General features: G+C 40.3%; 1 protein-coding gene across 4 annotated transcripts; it reads right to left on the minus strand.

The window, feature by feature from the left end:
• Positions 1-168: 168 nt before the first annotated feature.
• zyx (zyxin) lies at positions 169-17,504 on the minus strand. Of its 4 annotated transcripts, none has more exons than XM_038711158.1 (10): positions 17,294-17,504; positions 8,548-8,783; positions 7,282-7,553; positions 6,362-6,457; positions 4,997-5,566; positions 4,636-4,780; positions 4,293-4,462; positions 3,128-3,306; positions 2,531-2,651; positions 169-2,413 (listed from the first exon to the last, which is right to left on the minus strand). In XM_038711158.1, exons 2-10 carry the CDS (start codon positions 8,768-8,770, stop codon positions 2,300-2,302), a joined length of 1,890 nt encoding a protein of 629 aa, XP_038567086.1. In that variant the 5' UTR covers positions 8,771-8,783; positions 17,294-17,504; the 3' UTR covers positions 169-2,299. The 4 variants fall into 4 exon arrangements, with proteins under 4 accessions (XP_038567086.1, XP_038567089.1, XP_038567087.1 ...); XM_038711161.1 differs by having other exon boundaries at positions 4,636-4,777; positions 17,294-17,499; XM_038711159.1 differs by lacking the exon at positions 17,294-17,504 and adding an exon at positions 16,802-17,019.
• Between the last annotated feature and the right edge of the window lie 1,097 nt (positions 17,505-18,601).

An 18,601-nucleotide genomic window follows, 5' to 3' on the forward strand; every position in this document is an offset into this window, starting at 1 on the left:
CGTTTCATGGATGTCACATGGAGGCCGACCAGAGAGAGAGAATGGCAAAAATGAATATGAAAAACTCTAATCATGTGCAACTTACTGCATACACTATTTCATGTATAGTAGGTGATCAGAATTTAAAAAATTGTGCTGCTGACAGTTGAGAATTCAGACAAAAAAACATTTGGTATTAAGGATTTTATTTGTTTATCTTTTGATACAGCCAAAGGAGGAGGGCCAGGGCTAAATATTGTTTTTAAACATATACACATTCACACATATAAAACAGGAATTTATAAAAAAAAAAAAAGTTATACGAAAAGACAAGGCATTTGCATGTAATACAATAGGACATAACAACAAAACGGCAGATAAATGCAACCGTGAAGGCATCATCATACGTATAATATCACATTTGTGATGACAAAGGCAGGGCCACAAAGGTGGAGTAGTTGGTGCAAACAAAGACATAATACTAGAAGGAATGCCACCACCACCTACACAGCTAGCATGCAATGCTAAATAACTACTGCCAGGTTAGTTATTCTGGTGTTATAGCACACTAGGCTCAAGGCAAGCACAACAGTTTTCTTAATGTGGTATGGATTTCTGTGGCTGCAAACCAGGCTCAATTCAAAGGGAACAGAGGAATACAATAATGGAGAAGGCACATCTCCGGGCTAAAAATTGCGGCAAATAATTGTAAGCATTTATCAATGAAATACAGTACAGTAAGATTAGAGTAAAATAGTATGTAACTGACATGAAGAGACTAAAGTACAAAAGATAAATAATGGAAAGAATAGTGGTATTTACTGTAACAATAGAATAGATCAAGAGCAAAAAACTGGGCTCAAACACAAAAACTAATTTAAAAAAAAACATGAATGTCAAAACACTGAATCCCATGTAACCATTTTATTAACCTTAATCTTGCCAACAGCATTTGAATTATTTGGTCACTATGTTTTAACATCTGTTTCCTAAGGCTCAAAGCTAACACCTCGACTGATCTATCATCCAGCTGTAAAGACAGGTTATTTTAGTACTGGTACACACATAACCTTAATACTTTTTAAAAACGGTCCATAAATTATATTATTTTAGAGATTCCAAGAAAATGCATATTGTATTTCTAAATTGTCTACTTAAACTAAATTAATCATGTGCAATGGCTTTAGAGTCAATGTGATGCTAAAAGGATGTTTTACTTCACAATGGAATTGTGCAACAATCACATAATAGGTCCTGTTTTCAGCCATGCAGCTGACATTTATAACTACAGATTTTTAAATTATGAGATCCCAGGACTAGATTCTGTGCTTGGCAAATCTGTGCTCGTCCATTTTGTTCATTATTTGTGCATCCAAAAAGCATGCATATGAAAAGAATACAGTTAAATCAGCTCTGAACTCTGTTTTTGAGAAGAAAATGGCTGTTTTTTGTTCTAATATTGCCCTTATACCATATGTGTGATTAAATAAGAGAGAGCAACAAGACATAATTAAATGCATGCCTGTAAATGATCAAATTCACATCACAAAAAACTATGAGCAACATTCACTGTTTTTATCTTTTTTTTGCTGTCAACGTTTAGACCTCGATAACTTTAAAATGCTATCAGAGTAGATTGGCTGATATGAAGCTATTTCTAGGTAGGAATGCATCATTAACCATGCTTGCAGGCACAACGACTGCCAAAATGTTAAAGATATGCTCTACCAATAGCCAACCACAGTGGTGAAATCTGCAGAGTGGTCAAACAGGAGGTCCCTGATACTCCTCACCCTATGGTAACAATCTGTCTCACTATAGTTACAATGTTCATGGGGAAAGAGACTAGCCAGTGAAAGTTAAGATGGAAATATTTCAGTACATGGTGCTACTAACAATATGTAGTCGCAAGACAAAAAAAAGGCAACTTTAATTTTCATCAGACTGCCCTTTTGACCAAACTTATTGTGCAAGTTATGCTGGAGATTTTAGCGTAAACAGAATTGGCACAAAAAAATATGCTCTTGTACACAAAGATGGCTAGATGATAATGAGATTGGAGGGTTGGAGATTGGGAATAAAAGACAATGCGGAGTTTATTTCAATGCAGTACATTACTTCTGCACTGAAGCAAAGCGAACAAAGACTGGCGAATACTACTCTGCATGCAAACATACCTTCTCACACAGCACATTCACGCTCACAACCTGCACACGTATACTGAAGAAAGCCCTGTTGCAAAGGCAAAAACGGCAGCTGAATGAATCCTGTGCTTTTGGATTTGGTTCATAGTTAATTTGAGTGATGCTGCTTCAGCCAATCACTGCGCAGCTTGCCTGACTCGCTTGGTATGGCACTTCATACACAGGATCCTACCATCCAATGGATAGCAGCCATTTTCATCTGCTTCTATGGAGAGAGGCCGAGCGCAATCCTACAGAACAAATAAATAAATGTACTTATTAGCATTTTGTTACTTTTTAGAGTTTTTTTTTTTTAAATACGCCAGGTGACGTATATTTTGATAACATTTGTTTTAAAAACGTCTTACCTCACAACGGTAACACTTAAGGTGGAAGTTCTTGTCGAGAGCCACCACTCTGACCGTTTCCTCGCTGCCCGCGGCTGGAATAATGGGTTCATTACAGCTCACGCACAAAGGGGAGAAACGCCTGGAATGAAGAGGTGGAAAGTTGGCTGTTAGTTGTTGGCAAATCAGTCAAATGGTAATGGTTGTGAGCATTAATCAACTTCAAACATCAAACCCAATTATTTTGTCTACAGTTTAGCATGCCTCCTTCCTCCGGCACCACCATTCTTATCAGTAATCCTGATAGGTAGGACTAATAGCATCACGCACTGCCAAAATGTATTTTTCTGCAAAACAAATGCTTGGTCAGCTAATGCTTCCCAGTGTTGAGAAATTATGTAGGTAGTAAGGAGAATTAATGGTGAAGATATTTTGTCCTAACCCTCTTCCCACATTAAACATTTACTCATTTAGCTGGCGCTTTTCCAAAGCGACTTACAATTGCTATACAGGTCAGAGGTCACACACCTCTGGAGCAACTAATAAACTTCCCATAGGAAATAAATAGAAATACAAGATTATCATTAGGTTAATTGTTGAGGAATCAACAGCAAGTACCTGTGGTAATCCTGGACACAGTAGGGGTTGTTGTTGTCATCAGTGATAAAAGGTGCCCCCTCAAGTGAGCAGGAGCAGGTGCTGCAGCGGAAACAATGGGCGTGGAAACACTGGCCCACCGCCTTCAACACGCGGTCCGTGATCTTCTCCCCACATCGGGAACACACTGCCAGGGAACTCTGAGGAGGAGCAGAAAGAACATAAGATGTAACCAAGATATGAAAGTAGTTAATTACTTCGAAGCACACTGGGAGATTGTATATTCGTGGCATCAACATTGTTCCGCACATTCAACACAATTAGGCACTGAACATGTGCTCAGGCGTTATCAAAGTTTAACGGTATACCAGGTTAATTAGAAATCCAGAAGGCATCATCGTCAATACCGTCGAAAATACAAGCTGAGATTCTGTTTTGAGGTTAGGTGTGAGCGATATGTTGAAATTAGAAAAATAAGAGTTAGATGCAAAAATATTCTAGCTCTACACACTGTTCCCTCTTTTACTCTGTTAGCTCACTGAACAGGAGTCTACCGCTGAGCAGCGACTCTTACACTTTCTAAGCCAAATAAAATGACAAACTGCCTCCAACCAAACAGATATAATATTCAAAATTCACGTGAACGAAATATTCTGCATCAGTTCATGTTTGTTGCTGTTAAGCCTTTTAGAAACAACATTTTCACCACTCTCTCTCACTTGCTGCACACAAAGGGGTGTGCCAGAAGCAATCTACCAGCACCATTACTGATGAGTTATATTTATTAAAAGAAAGTTGATTGAATAAAAAAGATTTAACTAATTTAATCAGATGAATCACTGTATTCAAATTGAAGATTTTGTTTGAGAATAAATTTTTTTTTAGGGTGATTAGGTCTTTAAACATGATGAGAGACATTCAAAGCTATACTATACTATTGGTGTAAGTATGTAGAATGAAGTGTGCACATGTACTTTACAACATAGGAGGACTTTCTAATCTAAGTGGAAGTGACCGCTTTTTACAACAACAAAAAAATAAAAATTACATGAAATCAAACTGCCAAAATGTGAGTTATAGCTACATCTAAAGTTAAAATAATGAGACTTTTCAGTGAACAACTTTTGGTGTGGTCATACAGTTACCATTAACTTTCAATTGTAATATTTTGTGTGCGACTCCTCACCACGTAGCAGTCCTCACACTGTGGTGCGCCATCCCTGTCATAGAACTGCATGCCCTGCAGGGGGCGATGACAGCTCATGCAACAGAAGCAGTTGGAGTGGAAGAGCTTGTCCATGGCCCTCACTGCCGGCTGGGTACGGGACAGAGCCTCGCCACACTTCCCACAGACCTCTAAAATGGGTAGAGGAGAGGGAGGAAAGAGAAGGAGGGTTGAAAAGAGTACGATATACAAAAAAGATTATTCACATAAACTCATCCATATTCCTCCTCAGCTCAGCTTGTGATAATTACGGTGTCATTTTATTTTTACACCATGAAAATTAAAGCATGTAATGTGTATGTACCTGTAGGAGGGGAGGTGATGACAGGTGCGTGTGTGTCCATGTTTTTAATGAAGTCCTTCGTCATTCTCTCCAGCTCCTCCACTTCCCTCATGTTCAGAGGAACACCTCCACCTGGGATAGCAACTGGGCCAGGGGGTGAGGGCTGCTTGTACATGTACACACACAAAGCCGTTAGTACATACATATACATTATTTACATACTAAAATTCAACATGCCTTATAGAGCATTTTGTTATTTACGATTGAGCAGTTTACCTGGAAAACACTGATGACTACAAACTAAATTATTTGTACTTCCTGTGCCTTTCTACTCTGTATACAATGCAAAGAGCATCTCTAAGTAAAATAAGCTGGAACTTACAGTTGATGCAGGTGGAGTTTTCATTGGTTGGTTAAAGGAGGAGTGAGGCGCCATCGTCTTGGGTTGAGGAGGAGGCACGGGAGCAGGAGGGTTTTGGTTTGTATTCATCTGACTGGCAAAGGGAGAACTCTTTATGTGATGAGAGGCTGGGGCAGCTGCCTTATTGTTTGGTGGGGTAGGAGGTGCGGGGGGAGCTGCGGGAGGTGGAGGGAAAGAGCTGGTGGCAGAGGGAGGGGGAGGTTTTGGTGCTACACTGATTGGGGCGGTGGTTTGGTTCAGGTTCTGGTTCAGTTTTTGAGCCAGAGAGGTTGATGACGTTCCCGATCTCCCTCCGAAAGCAGACTTGGGAGCCACAGTCGGGGCCTTAGCTAATGGCTGAGCAGCAGAGTTTGGTGTGGGGTTGTGATTGCCGTGTCGATTCGTTCTGGCTTTGAGTTCTTCTGCCCAAGGTGCTGGAGGCGGGCGGTCGGCCATCTCAGGGGGTGGGAGGAAGGAAAGAGCCGGTTTAGGAGCAGTCGGGGGAGGACCTGAAGGTTTGGGTGCTGGTGCTGAAGAATATTGGCTTGGTAGCTGTGGATACAACAACAACATCAACAATAAAATGATCTCTTTATGGATTCTTTTACCACAAAAAGCACACAGAAACAGGTCAATTCACAGGCTGTTCTACAGTATATAAACAGTTTGTGTGTGTTCAGCGACCTTCCATTTATCGTAAACAATTCAACAGGTGGAAGTTAATATCAAGCATATAACAGTGCATGTAGAAATGCTGCAAGCTGCCACTTTTATTATATTGAATGAGGTACTTTGATTAAAGTAAACATTGGAAGCGCTCCACTGTTTGAGCTTATCAGAAGAGCTTCGTCTTCCTGACGTTTATTTTGCATTTTTCAGCCAACATTATTCTGCCCCGATCCAGTACCTCCCAGTTGGATAAAAACACTCTCCATTTATGGCCCTCTCACTGGGGCTCTGGCAGCACACTTTGGCTTCATCACACTGTCATGCTCTCCACTCAATTCAGTGTGCATCACTCTCTCTCTCTCTGCAAGTGTCTCCTCTCAGTGTGAATCACCAGCTACCTCACTCTCACCCCCCCCCCCCCCCTTTCGGTCTGGTGTGCTGTATGTGCAGTTCACTTATCATTGAGCTTTCAACCTGAACAAATGAACAGAGAAACCAATCTGGCTTCTCTCCAAACTATTTTCTTTTTTCTTTTCAACCCTCTGTGTGACTCATTTTCTGCAGTCAAAGCCTGCTGTCGTTTCCCCCCTCATCTGTTCTTTAGCTCGTTTTTTTCTATCCGTGTCCTCGGGTCTCATGTTTGTTACAGTGTTTTCCCCATCCCTCCACACTTTGTACCTTGGGGTTGAAAGGTCCCCTGGTTTCCATCTCAGACAGCAAGTCAGTGAGAGAGTCTAGCTGTTGATCGAAGCTAGTCTGCTTCTCCATCAGTCTCTGGCAGAGGAAGACAGAAAAAAGAAATGGTCACAAAAAGTGCATTTATTTACCCAAACAGAAACACTGAATGAAATGAACACAATGAAGCAAAAGGAGGATGAGGCCAGAACGAGCCAAAGATAAAAAGATGGACGAGGATGAGAAGTATTACAGACTGTAAGATGTGTTTAGACAGCTATGTTTGATTAAGACTCAATAATATTTAGCTCCAAAATGCAGAATGAAATAAAATCACTGTTTTAAAAGAAAATCTGGCAGTTACTGGAATGGAAAACCCAGAATTAAAGAATTAATCATAAATAAATAAAGTCAATGAAGTGATTCATGATGAGGATGGATAAATGAATGATATTTGATTTCCCTGTTTTGATAAGAGAACACTGACTATTCAATTATTTAAATTTCAATTTGTTGGATTGTTTTCTGAGAAGCATTTAGCATAAGCTCTTTGCTCATTTTTTAAATTTTGTACTTTTCAACAATGGCTAACAACATCTAATTCCATACATTGATGTCTTTGTAGCTTGACAAACCAGCGACAGTACACATCTACAATAAACCTTTATTGCATGTTGCAATAATCCTGTTAGAAGCATGAAGCTGGGTGATTTACTCCAGACTAATGTTAATATAATTTGCGGGAAAATCTCAAAAGACAGTATTTCCTGCCAACACTCCATGGACTCATTGTGGTCACACAACAATGTCCTCCAGTGTCCTAACTGATTATCAAATTATACTGAAATGCAGTGAATGGCAGAAACATGTAGACAGGCAAAGCAACTTCTGCCTCATTTGGTGAACATACCATCATGACTCACCTGTGGGTTCCCAGCGGCACTGGGCATACTGGCACCGAAGGCAGGGAGCGATGGAGGGGGTGGGGGAGGAGGGGGAGGGGGAGGAGGTGGGCAGGTGGGCGGACAGGCACTCTCCTCAGGGGGTGCTGGGAGGGGCAGGTCATCTGCCACTGGAGGTGGAGCGGGGAAGGCGGGAGGGGGGGCGTCAGAGGCATTGGGTGTGGTGTGGCAATCAGGGGGAGGGGCTGGCAAATCATCATCCATTGGAGGAGGAGGAGGAGGGGGTGGGAAGTCTGACAGAAATGAGGAGGGTTGACTGGTTAAAAGCTGTGACAAAATGGTTTGTATCATTTAACAGATATACAGAGCACTTAAAATTTACAGTAGAAAACAAGCAGGACAATGAAAATAAAAATAAAAATAAACTGGGGGGAGGATTTGGCCAGTTTTGAGAGGTAATGACCTTAAGCTGTTCCACCGACAGCTTTTTAAATGTAAATGTCTGCTGAGAATGTGAGCTAAAGGGTACAGCCATTTCCTGCCTGGTATCCCGATCTATGTTTTCCTGCATTAAAAGGCGCCCCGCGGAAGTGTTCTTGTAAACAAAGAAAAGGTTTGTTTAGATTCAGTTTTTCCTAACGAAAACACAAACAATGTGCAGAGGTCTAACAAACACATTGAATGCATTTACCCCCTTATAAAACATTTGGCAATTCAATTTTTTTTTTATTTGAGATCCTGCATTTACATCCGTGTTTGCTTGCTAACAGTCTTCTTCACAGCCTTTGCAGGTGCCTTGCAATGCCTCTTTGCATTTAACTGCTATTGTCAATCCTCAGTGTACAACAGTGGCTTGTGCATGTGTGTCCTCGTGTGTGCATAGTACGAACAAAACGGGGGCCCACTCATAAAAGAAACAACAAAAAAAAAAACATTACTTCATAGCTCTAGTGGTCAAAAACTCCACAGGGTACCTTTTAATTTGGCCAGGTTGTCTGTGTGTCCATGATTTAGATCAACTCAGACATTTCTAAACTCTAAAAGTTAAGGTATGAGACTCTGTAACAATCTCAACATTTGACTAAAATGTCCAAAAGGCAGGAACAGTACATTAATGTACTATCTCAGAGACAAGTAATTATAACAGTATCACACAAGTGATGTAAAGCTCTGCATGCAGTCGCATAAAAAGCAGAGGGTGGGATAGGGGAGGGCTGCTGACTGAGGGGATATAACTTAAGATTGTCACAAATATGGTTCACAAAAAAGCATTAATACTGTAAATACCATCACAGAGCGAACTGTGCAGCGGAGGCAGATCTCCCACTCGACCAATCACAGCTGTGCCTATCGGTGTCGGTGAAGGACCTGAGGGAGGTGTCAGACTTTTGGGCCGTGGTGGTGCCACAGAGGCAAACTTCTTTGGCTGGTTGTAGAAGGACGGGGTGGTGACTTTGAAGTTCAGAGAGGATGTCACCATGAATGGCTTGCTGCTGCTGGAGTCCTCCATTTTGTGTGTTTATCTAGACAAAACCAAAACCAACAGTTAAGACAACGTACAGGCCAATCTTCATCAATCATTTATTTATAACAAAGGGAATAAAACAGGTTGCAGTGAAGTTCAAACAGCTCCAGACTTAGGAGTCACCTCATATAATGAATCCAGCATTAATCAGCTGACTAAAGTCAAAGGGCTTGCATTCCTTGGCAGCGTAAGTATGCCGGGTCTTTTGCTAGAGAATTAGTGGTGATGACACATCAACAAAACATTTGGCCGGTCAAAGTTCCATACTACTTACTAATTGTAACCAGACTTTGAGTATGAAGTGCCTTTACACTGAAGAAGTGACAAGATTAACTCAGATGTCAGAATGCAGCCTGAATTTCATTGATGTGTGAGGATGGGATGGATAGTTGTCCTTCAATAGAAACAGAGTCAATTAAAAATGGTGAGACAGCTGCAGGAATAAATAATAAGAGTAATACATCTTTGGGAGAACATTTTTTCTTTTGCTCTGTTAAGTTTCCAACTTTAGAACTGGCAGTAACTCCCGAAAGTTACAGTTTGATTTGATTCAATGTGTACACATTGTTGAGCATTTCCTGTTAGAACAAAACTAACTTATTTTATATCAGCTGCCAGAACAACACACTATGCAGATTGGTACCCATTATATACTTTATACAGTTGTCTTGACCCTTATAGTCTTAGTAAAACTAATTAAAATGAAGGTTTATTGTGGCTTGCAAAGTCTCTTAAAATGTAGAAATGGACTATTTCTGGATTTAGTGAAATAGCAGTAAAAAAAAAAAGAAAGAAAATAATTCGGTAAATTCAGTATTACTCTTTAAACAAAACAGCTAGTCCACAGTGGGATGAGAGAAAAGTGTGTGAAAATGTCCTCAGGCCATGTATACAGAGCATACATAGTGGCATTTCCAGATACCAGAGACACTTTTCAATATTTAACTCATGGCTGTTTACAGCGACATAAAAACACCACAATATAAATTTTTGTACGAGGGAGACCAGTTCGAAGCAGGGACGATAGCAATTACCATAACATTTTCATGTGAGCTGTGTCAAAAAAACGTTGCGTACAAATATTGACCTCACACATGCTGGTGGTTAAACAAATGTTGATGTTACTTCAGTGTCTCCGTCGAGATTCCACAAAGTCTGAACACATTTCCCTGAAGACGTCTGGCCCCCCTGAACATGACCTTTAGTCAAAAGCAAGATTGTTCTTACGGACAAACAACAATGTATATCATTCTGTGTATCATTCTCCAACAACACACACATCTGCATGGACACTGAGTATCTTAACTCACACTCTGTAGGTGTTTAACACACTATTCACCCCCAACGCTCTGAAATAGTTCCATACTTAATAATTATAATAATGATTCCAACTGTAGCAACGATTAACACAGCAATGTTTGGACTATGTATGTAGGCTTTAACAAACTGGAGATCTGAACATTTTCCAGTACACAAACTGTAACAAAATGTAAATATCTCATTGTTGGTGGTGTTTATCTACTACATCCTAATGAAGGTTACATAGCATTGATGCCTCCATAAATGTCAGTTACTATAAAGTAAAAAAATGTCCATTCATTGTTTGTTAGCTTTACAAATGCTTTACCAAACCTACCAAAAAAGATAAGTCTGCATCAGTCAGACTGGGAAACAGATAAAACCGTGATTAGGGTTGTACTAATGTTTCTTGATACTACTTTCTTGAGTTAGCTTAAATATTTATTTCAAAGTGGAGTGGTTGATGTTAGGGCTTAACGATTAATCGTTTTCATATCAAAATTACGATTTGAAAGAACACCAGTAGCTAATCGTGAAGATGACGATTAAAATGTAGGTTAATTATACAGCAAATCTGACCCGTTTTAAACAGTCATGCAGTTACAGATTCACCAATCAGGGTGTGTACACACAAACAAAACTAAAATGTGGGAAAATGGCGCCAGGCAAACGGATACAGATCTCTAACTTCAATAAGCTCTTGAAAACTCGATCTCTTCTGAGAAAAGTCTCTCTTATAACACCTCTAACTCCTAACCTCTAACATGCACTTCCTTCTAGTCCCTTACAATTATCTTGTATTGACTGACTTTTTGTTATCTCTTACTGCTTTCCCCATTTATTACCCCATTACTTACTAGTATTAATGAGCGCTCTTACTAGTATGTATTGTCAGTTGTAGTTCTCGTGCTGTGTTTGATGCACTGTTGATGCTTGTATGTTGTTCCTCATTTGGAGGTGCACGTCAGGCTACGCCATAGGTGACGCCGTAGGGTAGGGGGCTACGCAGAGGCTACGCTGTCAGTGTAAATTGCACTGTCGCTTTGGATAAAAGCGTCTGCCAAATGAGTAAATGTAATGTAATACAGGCAGCAGCTGTGCTGCGGTTTGTGCTGCGTTCCATTTACCTCAGTGGTCAGAGCTGGGAATGACGTCACACCCGAGTTAACGGCGTTCCAGCTAACAATTCGGAAAACCTCGCACAGCTAGTCATTAGTTACAACTAAGTTAGCCAGATTAGCTATTGTTACGCTGGTTGATTAAGATATTAAGTTTTTACTCACACTAAACACTGTACCAACACGACCACAGACAGCCGTTGGACAGCACTTTGTGTACGAACATTTCTCTGAGTCACAAGTACACAGCAGTTTTAGTAAACAGCATAAACTACAGCTTTCACAAAGTCGTCATTACCATTGACGGCAACGTTGCCCTGCATGATTGCTCTAAGTCTGATGATACACGGGGCAACTTTTTGAGCAACGGTGCTGGGCAATCTTGCTAGAGGCAAGTCCGACTATGTTTTAAATGGATATCATGGTCATTTTGTGAGCTTCAGTACGAATAACAGCTCTCTGTGAGCCCTTTTCGTTCCGCTCTCCGCAGGCTACTTATATGGTGCGTTGTATTTACCTCGGAAGAAGTCAGAGGTCGGAGCTGGGAATGACGTCACACCCGAGCTGGCAGCATTCCAGTTAATAGGTGTTTCTCAAAACCAAGAATGCAAAGAATGGACTTGTGGTCTTGGGGAGAACGTTCTTGCTAGTTGTTCTTGTAAGAATGAACTTGCAATGTCACGAGCACACAAAACGCTGCTGACGGTTTGCGAGGATGCGTTCTCGCCAGTATTGTGCAATACCCCAAGCACAGAGGCCCTTGCATTGCTCTAATTATTCTGCCAGGCTTTATCCCCCAAAACAAAAAGCTCAGGGTTTTTTGTAGGTTTTAACTTACCAAGATATATTTGCTCATAAATAAAAATTATATAAAATAAAAGCAAATAAATTCATACCATTTCGGTTTACTTTTTTGAAGTTTCACTGCTGGTTCATTAGTGTTCCTGGTTGCTGTAACGACAGTCGTTAGGACTACCGGTGGCCAAGACTGAACGACCATCCAACTGAGGTTAAATAGCTGAGTTTCCCTAGTAACTGAAAGCAGAAACATGATTCCCAAAAGATCAAATATTGCAAATATGGAAGTAAATTCTTTTCACATAATGCTGAGTAGTTGCCAATTAGATATCCCCAAAAGCCGCAGAAAACTTTGTTTGCACTGAGGGTAGAAATGTGGACTATGACTGTTTTTCACCATTTATATATAATTGAGTTGTAGAGAACTTCACTGATAGCAAAAGCTAAACAGCTAAGGTATTTCATCATCATTCCACTTTGTTGGGACATACAGGCAACGCTTCAAGTTCTGACAAGACAAAAAATCTTTAGCGCTCATGAAAGCGTCTCTGTTGCTCATGACCAGCTTCTCTGAAATGAAAGCAGCGAGGCCTTTTCTCTTCTGCTTTTTGGTTCAGCTTCCTTTAAATTAAGATTTTTCTGATGTTGAACACCATATATGTCCATGGCTCGGATATCTGTCAGGCATGTGGAAGTGTCAGCTGTTTCATTACATCGTCTAATACATCCCAGAATATACAAATTGGTTGTATATATGCATTATTAGATTGCATTATATGTGTATGTACAGTATGTGTTGTAATACCAGTTGAAACTGTTTATTTTGTTACAGCTTTCCAATCATACTAAAGTTTGACTGGAGCAATAATTCATGATGATATATCTGACTCCAACAGTAGTGTTGATGACATGAGATTCTTTCTTAAATGTCACTATCCTTGTTAGTGGAGTGGGAGTAACAAAAACATTAACATACATAACCTTAGCTTAAATTGCTGCATGAATCAGTGCAGTAACCCCCTAACCCTCTGCAGGCAGTTTGCTCCACTAGTAAGACAAAATAACAAACCAAAGGAAAGACAAAAGGGACAGGTGTTTTATAGCTGGCTACTCATTAACCTACCATCAACGCCTACTTCAAGTTCAATGGAGTGCACACTTTGAAAAAACAGATTGACCGGTTACAGTCAAGATAAAAACTCTTTGCTTAAATAAGGTTTGCGAGCCTGGATATCAACAGAGTACTCAAAACACGACACTTGGATCTCTAATGGCTTTCTAAAAGGAGTGCTTGACAGGGCTGGGTATAGGCTGTGATTTAGTCTTTTCATTACGGGACTTAAGCTACCTTGTTTTTGAAGAGATGATATGCAATAGTCCCCCTCTCAATTATTCAACAGTGATGATAACTTGTGGTCAGGTTCCATCTGTTCCTTGATAGGGTCCGGAGGGATTTAATACGATGAGATCAGCTCCACACTCTGCTTCAGGCGTCCTACTGCAAATCTATCTTGAAACCTGATCCTTGAGATGAGAGAGACCCTTGGCTGAGGAACATATTTGGCACTACAACTCATGACATCACCCTTTTTGCTTTTTTTGGGCCTGTTTTCTCTATTCAGCCTCTCTCTTTATACACCTTTGCTGCTTTCCGCTTTGTCATTTTTGTATTAAGTTCTGGCTCACTCTCACAATCTGATGCATAGATTTTTGTTTTATGGCAGACCATAACCATAATAACCACACTTTTATTCTTGTGCTTTCCTAAATCCCCATAATTCATCTCTCACCCACCACTTGAATTGAATGACATCACGTAGGGCTGCATTTAATCATTTCTACTTTTACAGCTGTGATGGAGGATGGCATCTTGTAGCCTTTAGATAGGGCCCCAGCATAAATTACATACTGTACTCTGTAGCTTTTGATCTTTGTATAAACATGGTTTGACATCTTTTACAGGCTATAAAATTGGTTCTCAACCTTAAGTCAGGTACCACAGCCCAGTTGGTTTTCATTCCATCTTAGCAAGGACTGATTTACACATGGGACAGAGGGTGAATGTAATCAGCCTAACTACCCTGAAGGATATAAATACCAGCATGGCTGTGGACTTCAGACTCAGCATTTTAAGTCTCATGTAGACTATTAAACTGTGCAAACCAAAAAAATAAATAAATAAAGCTAAACCCTGTTGTGGCACACCTATTGTGTCTGAATTTTATCTCACACTTCAAATGAACACCCTCTTTCCTCTAAAGGCACAGACTATGCGATGCAGTAGCTGGTACGGAGGCGTTTACCAAACCTTTTGTTAACTAAGCAGTGGTTCATTACTTTGTGGTTATAGAGGAACTACTACTTTTAGTTTATATACTGTACTACTGGTTTTTAAAAGGTCATACATGGAAGTGTTTTAAGCATGGTGCCTCAGGTTAACTACAGTCTTCTCTTTGTAATGAATCTAATCTGAAAACACACCTACCTTATGTAGGTACAGTATTTCGGAAGTACCACTATGCCTACATAAGTCCAGAAAATATACATCTTTTGGTTTCAGTTTTCCTACCAAAAGATTTTTTTTAAAACAAAACTGGTAGGGGTAACGGTTTCAGATCAGTAATAAGCTTGTTACTGATTTACCTGCTAAATATCTATATTTGGCAATCCAAATAAAAACAATAAAAAAAATTAAATTCACTATTAAACTCATTATAAAAGGAAGTTTTCCAAACCGTTAAACTAAAGAGAACCTTAATTTCTGGCAGTACCCAAATCCTTCCATGTCCAGTCAGCCACTGTCTCAATTTCGATTGTGTTGTTGATGAAACTCTATTGTTCTGATGTTAATAGTACAGCCAGTTTCTGGGAAAGCGTGTCTAGGCCGTGGGTCACTAATGCGGGGAAAAAACAACCCTTTTTGAGGCCAGTCTTACAGGTCACTGGACATGCATTGAGCACCAGTGTTGCACTCCCTCTCAGACTACAGTTAGATGACTGACTGAAAAGGCAACATTTCAAAACTGCTAATAACATCAGCCAATGGGCTCTGTGTCAAGCTCTCACCCAAACAACCTCATGTGCGTGCACTGACATACTGTAGAATGGTGTAGGCAAAACAAGAGTCACAAGACAGTGACAGACAAATGTAAGAGATAGACATGTAGTGGTGATCTGAGGCAAAGGGACGCCTGAAAATAGCTTGTGCGTCTTTACTCATGGAGGCAACCATTAAATAAGGTTCCTCATCACACAAGTCATAAAGGGTTAACATACAGCCATTCATAGATCATCTTCACTCACAGATCTTCATTTGCCTCACCAATTTACTGTGGCGTCAATGATCATAATCCCAGTTTTTTTCTGTTTTTTTTTTTTTTTAACAGCAGCACCACACTAACCTCAGGCTCACCCATGCTTAGAGCTTTCTTCGCGATAAGTTATTCTTAAACATGGCTTACTGTGGCCTTGGGTTAAGGCTCCCCTCCCATCTGGCTGATGAAAAGGCAAATCAGAGAGGCAAGTTCAAGTTGTAGAAATGCTATGCTATGTAGCCTCCCAACATCCCTTTTTAGGGCACAGAGCTTTGGCAGATCTCTTTGCATCCTCTCATACGGGTGCACAATATATTGACGAAATATATCAAACATGTTGCAGAAAATATGCAATATTCTGTTGATTTTGTGGAGAGATGAGTCTGTCCTCCTCTGTGTGGCTTAGTTGTGTTCGATTTGAGCCCGCTTGAAACCACTTTATTATAATGATCATGTTACATGTCACAAGTGGGAGTTTATCGGTCCACTACACAAATTTACCGGACCATATGATGTGTGTGCATACTTCAACAGCATGTTAAGAGAGGGAGTCAGAGGAGCTCAAGAAAAGACAGGACAGAAAACTAAGAAGTGTGGCTCAGGGAGACAACCAAACAGCGGAGATCGAAGGGGAAATGTATCAGATACAGGGCCCATCCATTTGTGTTTTTACATATGTATAAAAATATCGAAATTAATATCGTTATCGCCATATTCATGATCAATATTGCAATATCACATTTTGTCAATATCTTGCAACCCTACATGAGACCCAACTAGGTAAACAGGTAAATAGGCCATTAGATGGTGAAAACGTTTGAAGGAGCCACTCCTCAACATGGGCACAAAGAACAGTAAAAGGTGCCACCTTATAACATTTTTCTATATACTTATCAATAAGTTAAACATACTGTATCTTGGTGCTCCACCCACTTGGCACTGCAGGGTGGCAAGGTGGTGGTTAACTTAGCCAACAACAGCTGATAGCGGTCACAACCGCAAATGAAGACAGACAGATTAATTAAGCATAACGTTAACCTTTCATCACTAACAACTAGCAATATACGGAATGGGAAAAATGACGGTCTCAAGCTAAAGCTAGACGTTATATACTCTTCGCTAACTCCGTTAACCCTTATGATTATTCTAAGTACATGATGATAACGTTAGCTTGAATTAACGTTAACGTTACACTTTCCCAGTTCAATCAGGTAACTTAGCGATATATAAGTTATAGCTTCAACACGCAATGGCTCAGAAATTAAACCCGCTGATGGATGACTGCCACTCACCTGCAAGCCTCACCGGCCACCTTGTGTGATAACCGTAACTCTCTTATGTTTTCATCAATCACAGCAACAGTAAGGTTAGCGCCACTAGCACACACCCGAAACGTTAACGTTACCGCTCCTAACGTTAACTACAAGCGTTAGTCAGGGTTATTTCAGTGGTGAAACGAGCTAACGCCGCCCCATTTTTTTCCTTACCTCATATGGCAAAGAAGACGGCTTCCTTTAACTGTGCTGTCATTAAGTTTAATAATTTTGCTACCCTTTACTCTGACGCACGTACACGCTTACAGCTGCATTACCAGCTAGCTAGCCTGGACAACTTTTTAGCTGTAACGTTACTTCCTGTTGGAGCTTCCGCATAGCCCGTCCCTTATCCTCGGTGTTCATCAGCTGGTTAGGTGTTGCAACCCCACAGTGCATTCAGGGGATTTTTTTGTTTGCTCATATTCACTAAACGACCACTCAGCTAAGGACACAAGGGAACACCACCCACCGGGAAGTATCTGTGAACCAGAGTCTGTAGTAGTTTTTTTTACATGTCATATATAAACTCCACCAAATGACAGATCCACACTAGTTGTCACATCACAAAGAAAACCTCATTGAGTAATTGGTACGTCTATCTATTATGCTACTTGCATTGGCAAAAGACTACTGATTTAGGTAGCCTGAACCAAAGTCACTTACCCTGTTAATACAGCTGCAATGTGGATCTCACTTTTCCTTCCCCCTCTTGCTTTTGTCCTTTTTGTCCTGGTCCAGGCTGAGTAAGAGTTTACTGTAATGGTAACCTCTCTCTCTCTCTCTCTCTCTCTCTCTCTCTCTCTCTTCCCCTCTCCAGCTACTAGACCCTCCCCCTGTGATTTTCAGTCTGGAAAAGGAATGACACCATCCTTCCAAACAAGTTCTTTCTCGTTTGGCTTTTGCTCAGGACTTGTGTATTACAATGTAAACAGCACCCCCCTCTCTCTCTCTCTCTCTCTCTCTCTCTCTCTCTCTCTCTCTCTCTGTTCATAAACTGTCCATTCAAACCCCTCCTCCCGCTCTCTTTTCTCTCTGGATTCTTGTAGCATTCTTCAGTCAATGACATCAACCCTGTTGCCTCTCCTTGTAAGGTCAGACTGAGGGAATGAGAGAGCGAGAGGGAGGGAGAGATAATGGGGCTAGAGGGTTGATTAGATACAGACACTAAAAGCGGTCAGGGTTTTTAAACACGGAGGTATAACAGCTGAAGAAAGTATATGTTCAAACAGGGCTGGGCTGTGGAATAGGTTGGCCATTTTAGCTTTATTCACTGTCAGAAAAAGTGCACTGCCACATCGTTACTTGCTTTGTACTAAAGTAGTAAATATGCAAAGGCTTAGACTGCTTTGCACGATTAGTACGCTTGGTTAAAGAGAGCAAATACATTTTAAGTCTTGCATTTGATGCTTTGCATCCTGACAATAAAGATGTGGTCGTCCTCAAACTGGTGTTAAATGACACCTTTCATCCTGCACATCAGCCACTTCTATGACTTAATATCCTTTTTTTGTGTCACCCACCCACGGGCACACACACACACACACCAGACTCACACACCTCACACCCATGGTGACTCATGTAGCCAACAACTTTGGAACTTATCACACTTGTATCACTGTAGTCATTGCTTATGCAAAGCAAAAAGAACTCTCATAACATGTCTATTATTTTGACATTTATTATCATTTTTGATTTTAAAGTATTTTTAACAAAATGTTAATGTAGTTTACATTTTCATTTTAATAACCAGGTAGTGTAAAAATGTCAATAGAGTGAGACAGTTTCCCCTTGTCATAATGTAAATCAACTCAAGAAGGTCAAGTCTCTTTCACTTCTTCTGTGTTTGTCTGCTTTCAGACTCTTTAGCATTAGTAATACTTTTTTCTGTGTTTAGAGCTGAGAGTATTGATATAATCAATTGACAGACAAATAATCAACTATTATTTACTTATACTTATCAACTAAGTCCGT

Source organism: Micropterus salmoides, unplaced genomic scaffold (assembly GCF_014851395.1).
Source record: "Micropterus salmoides isolate LMB-PRFRI ecotype aquatic unplaced genomic scaffold, ASM1485139v1 Ms_hic_scaffold_11, whole genome shotgun sequence".
Classification (NCBI taxonomy): Eukaryota; Metazoa; Chordata; class Actinopteri; order Centrarchiformes; family Centrarchidae; genus Micropterus; species Micropterus salmoides.

Coding starts and splice junctions, on each gene's coding strand:
- zyx (XM_038711158.1), bottom strand. CDS start 8,770: ATGGAGGACTCCAGCAGCAGCAAGCCATTCATGGTGACATCCTCTCTG. Junction 5,567..6,361: donor GGGGACCTTTCAACCCCAAG/GTACAAAGTGTG, acceptor TTGTATCCACAG/CTACCAAGCCAATATTCTTC. Junction 4,463..4,635: donor CATCACCTCCCCTCCTACAG/GTACATACACAT, acceptor TACCCATTTTAG/AGGTCTGTGGGAAGTGTGGC.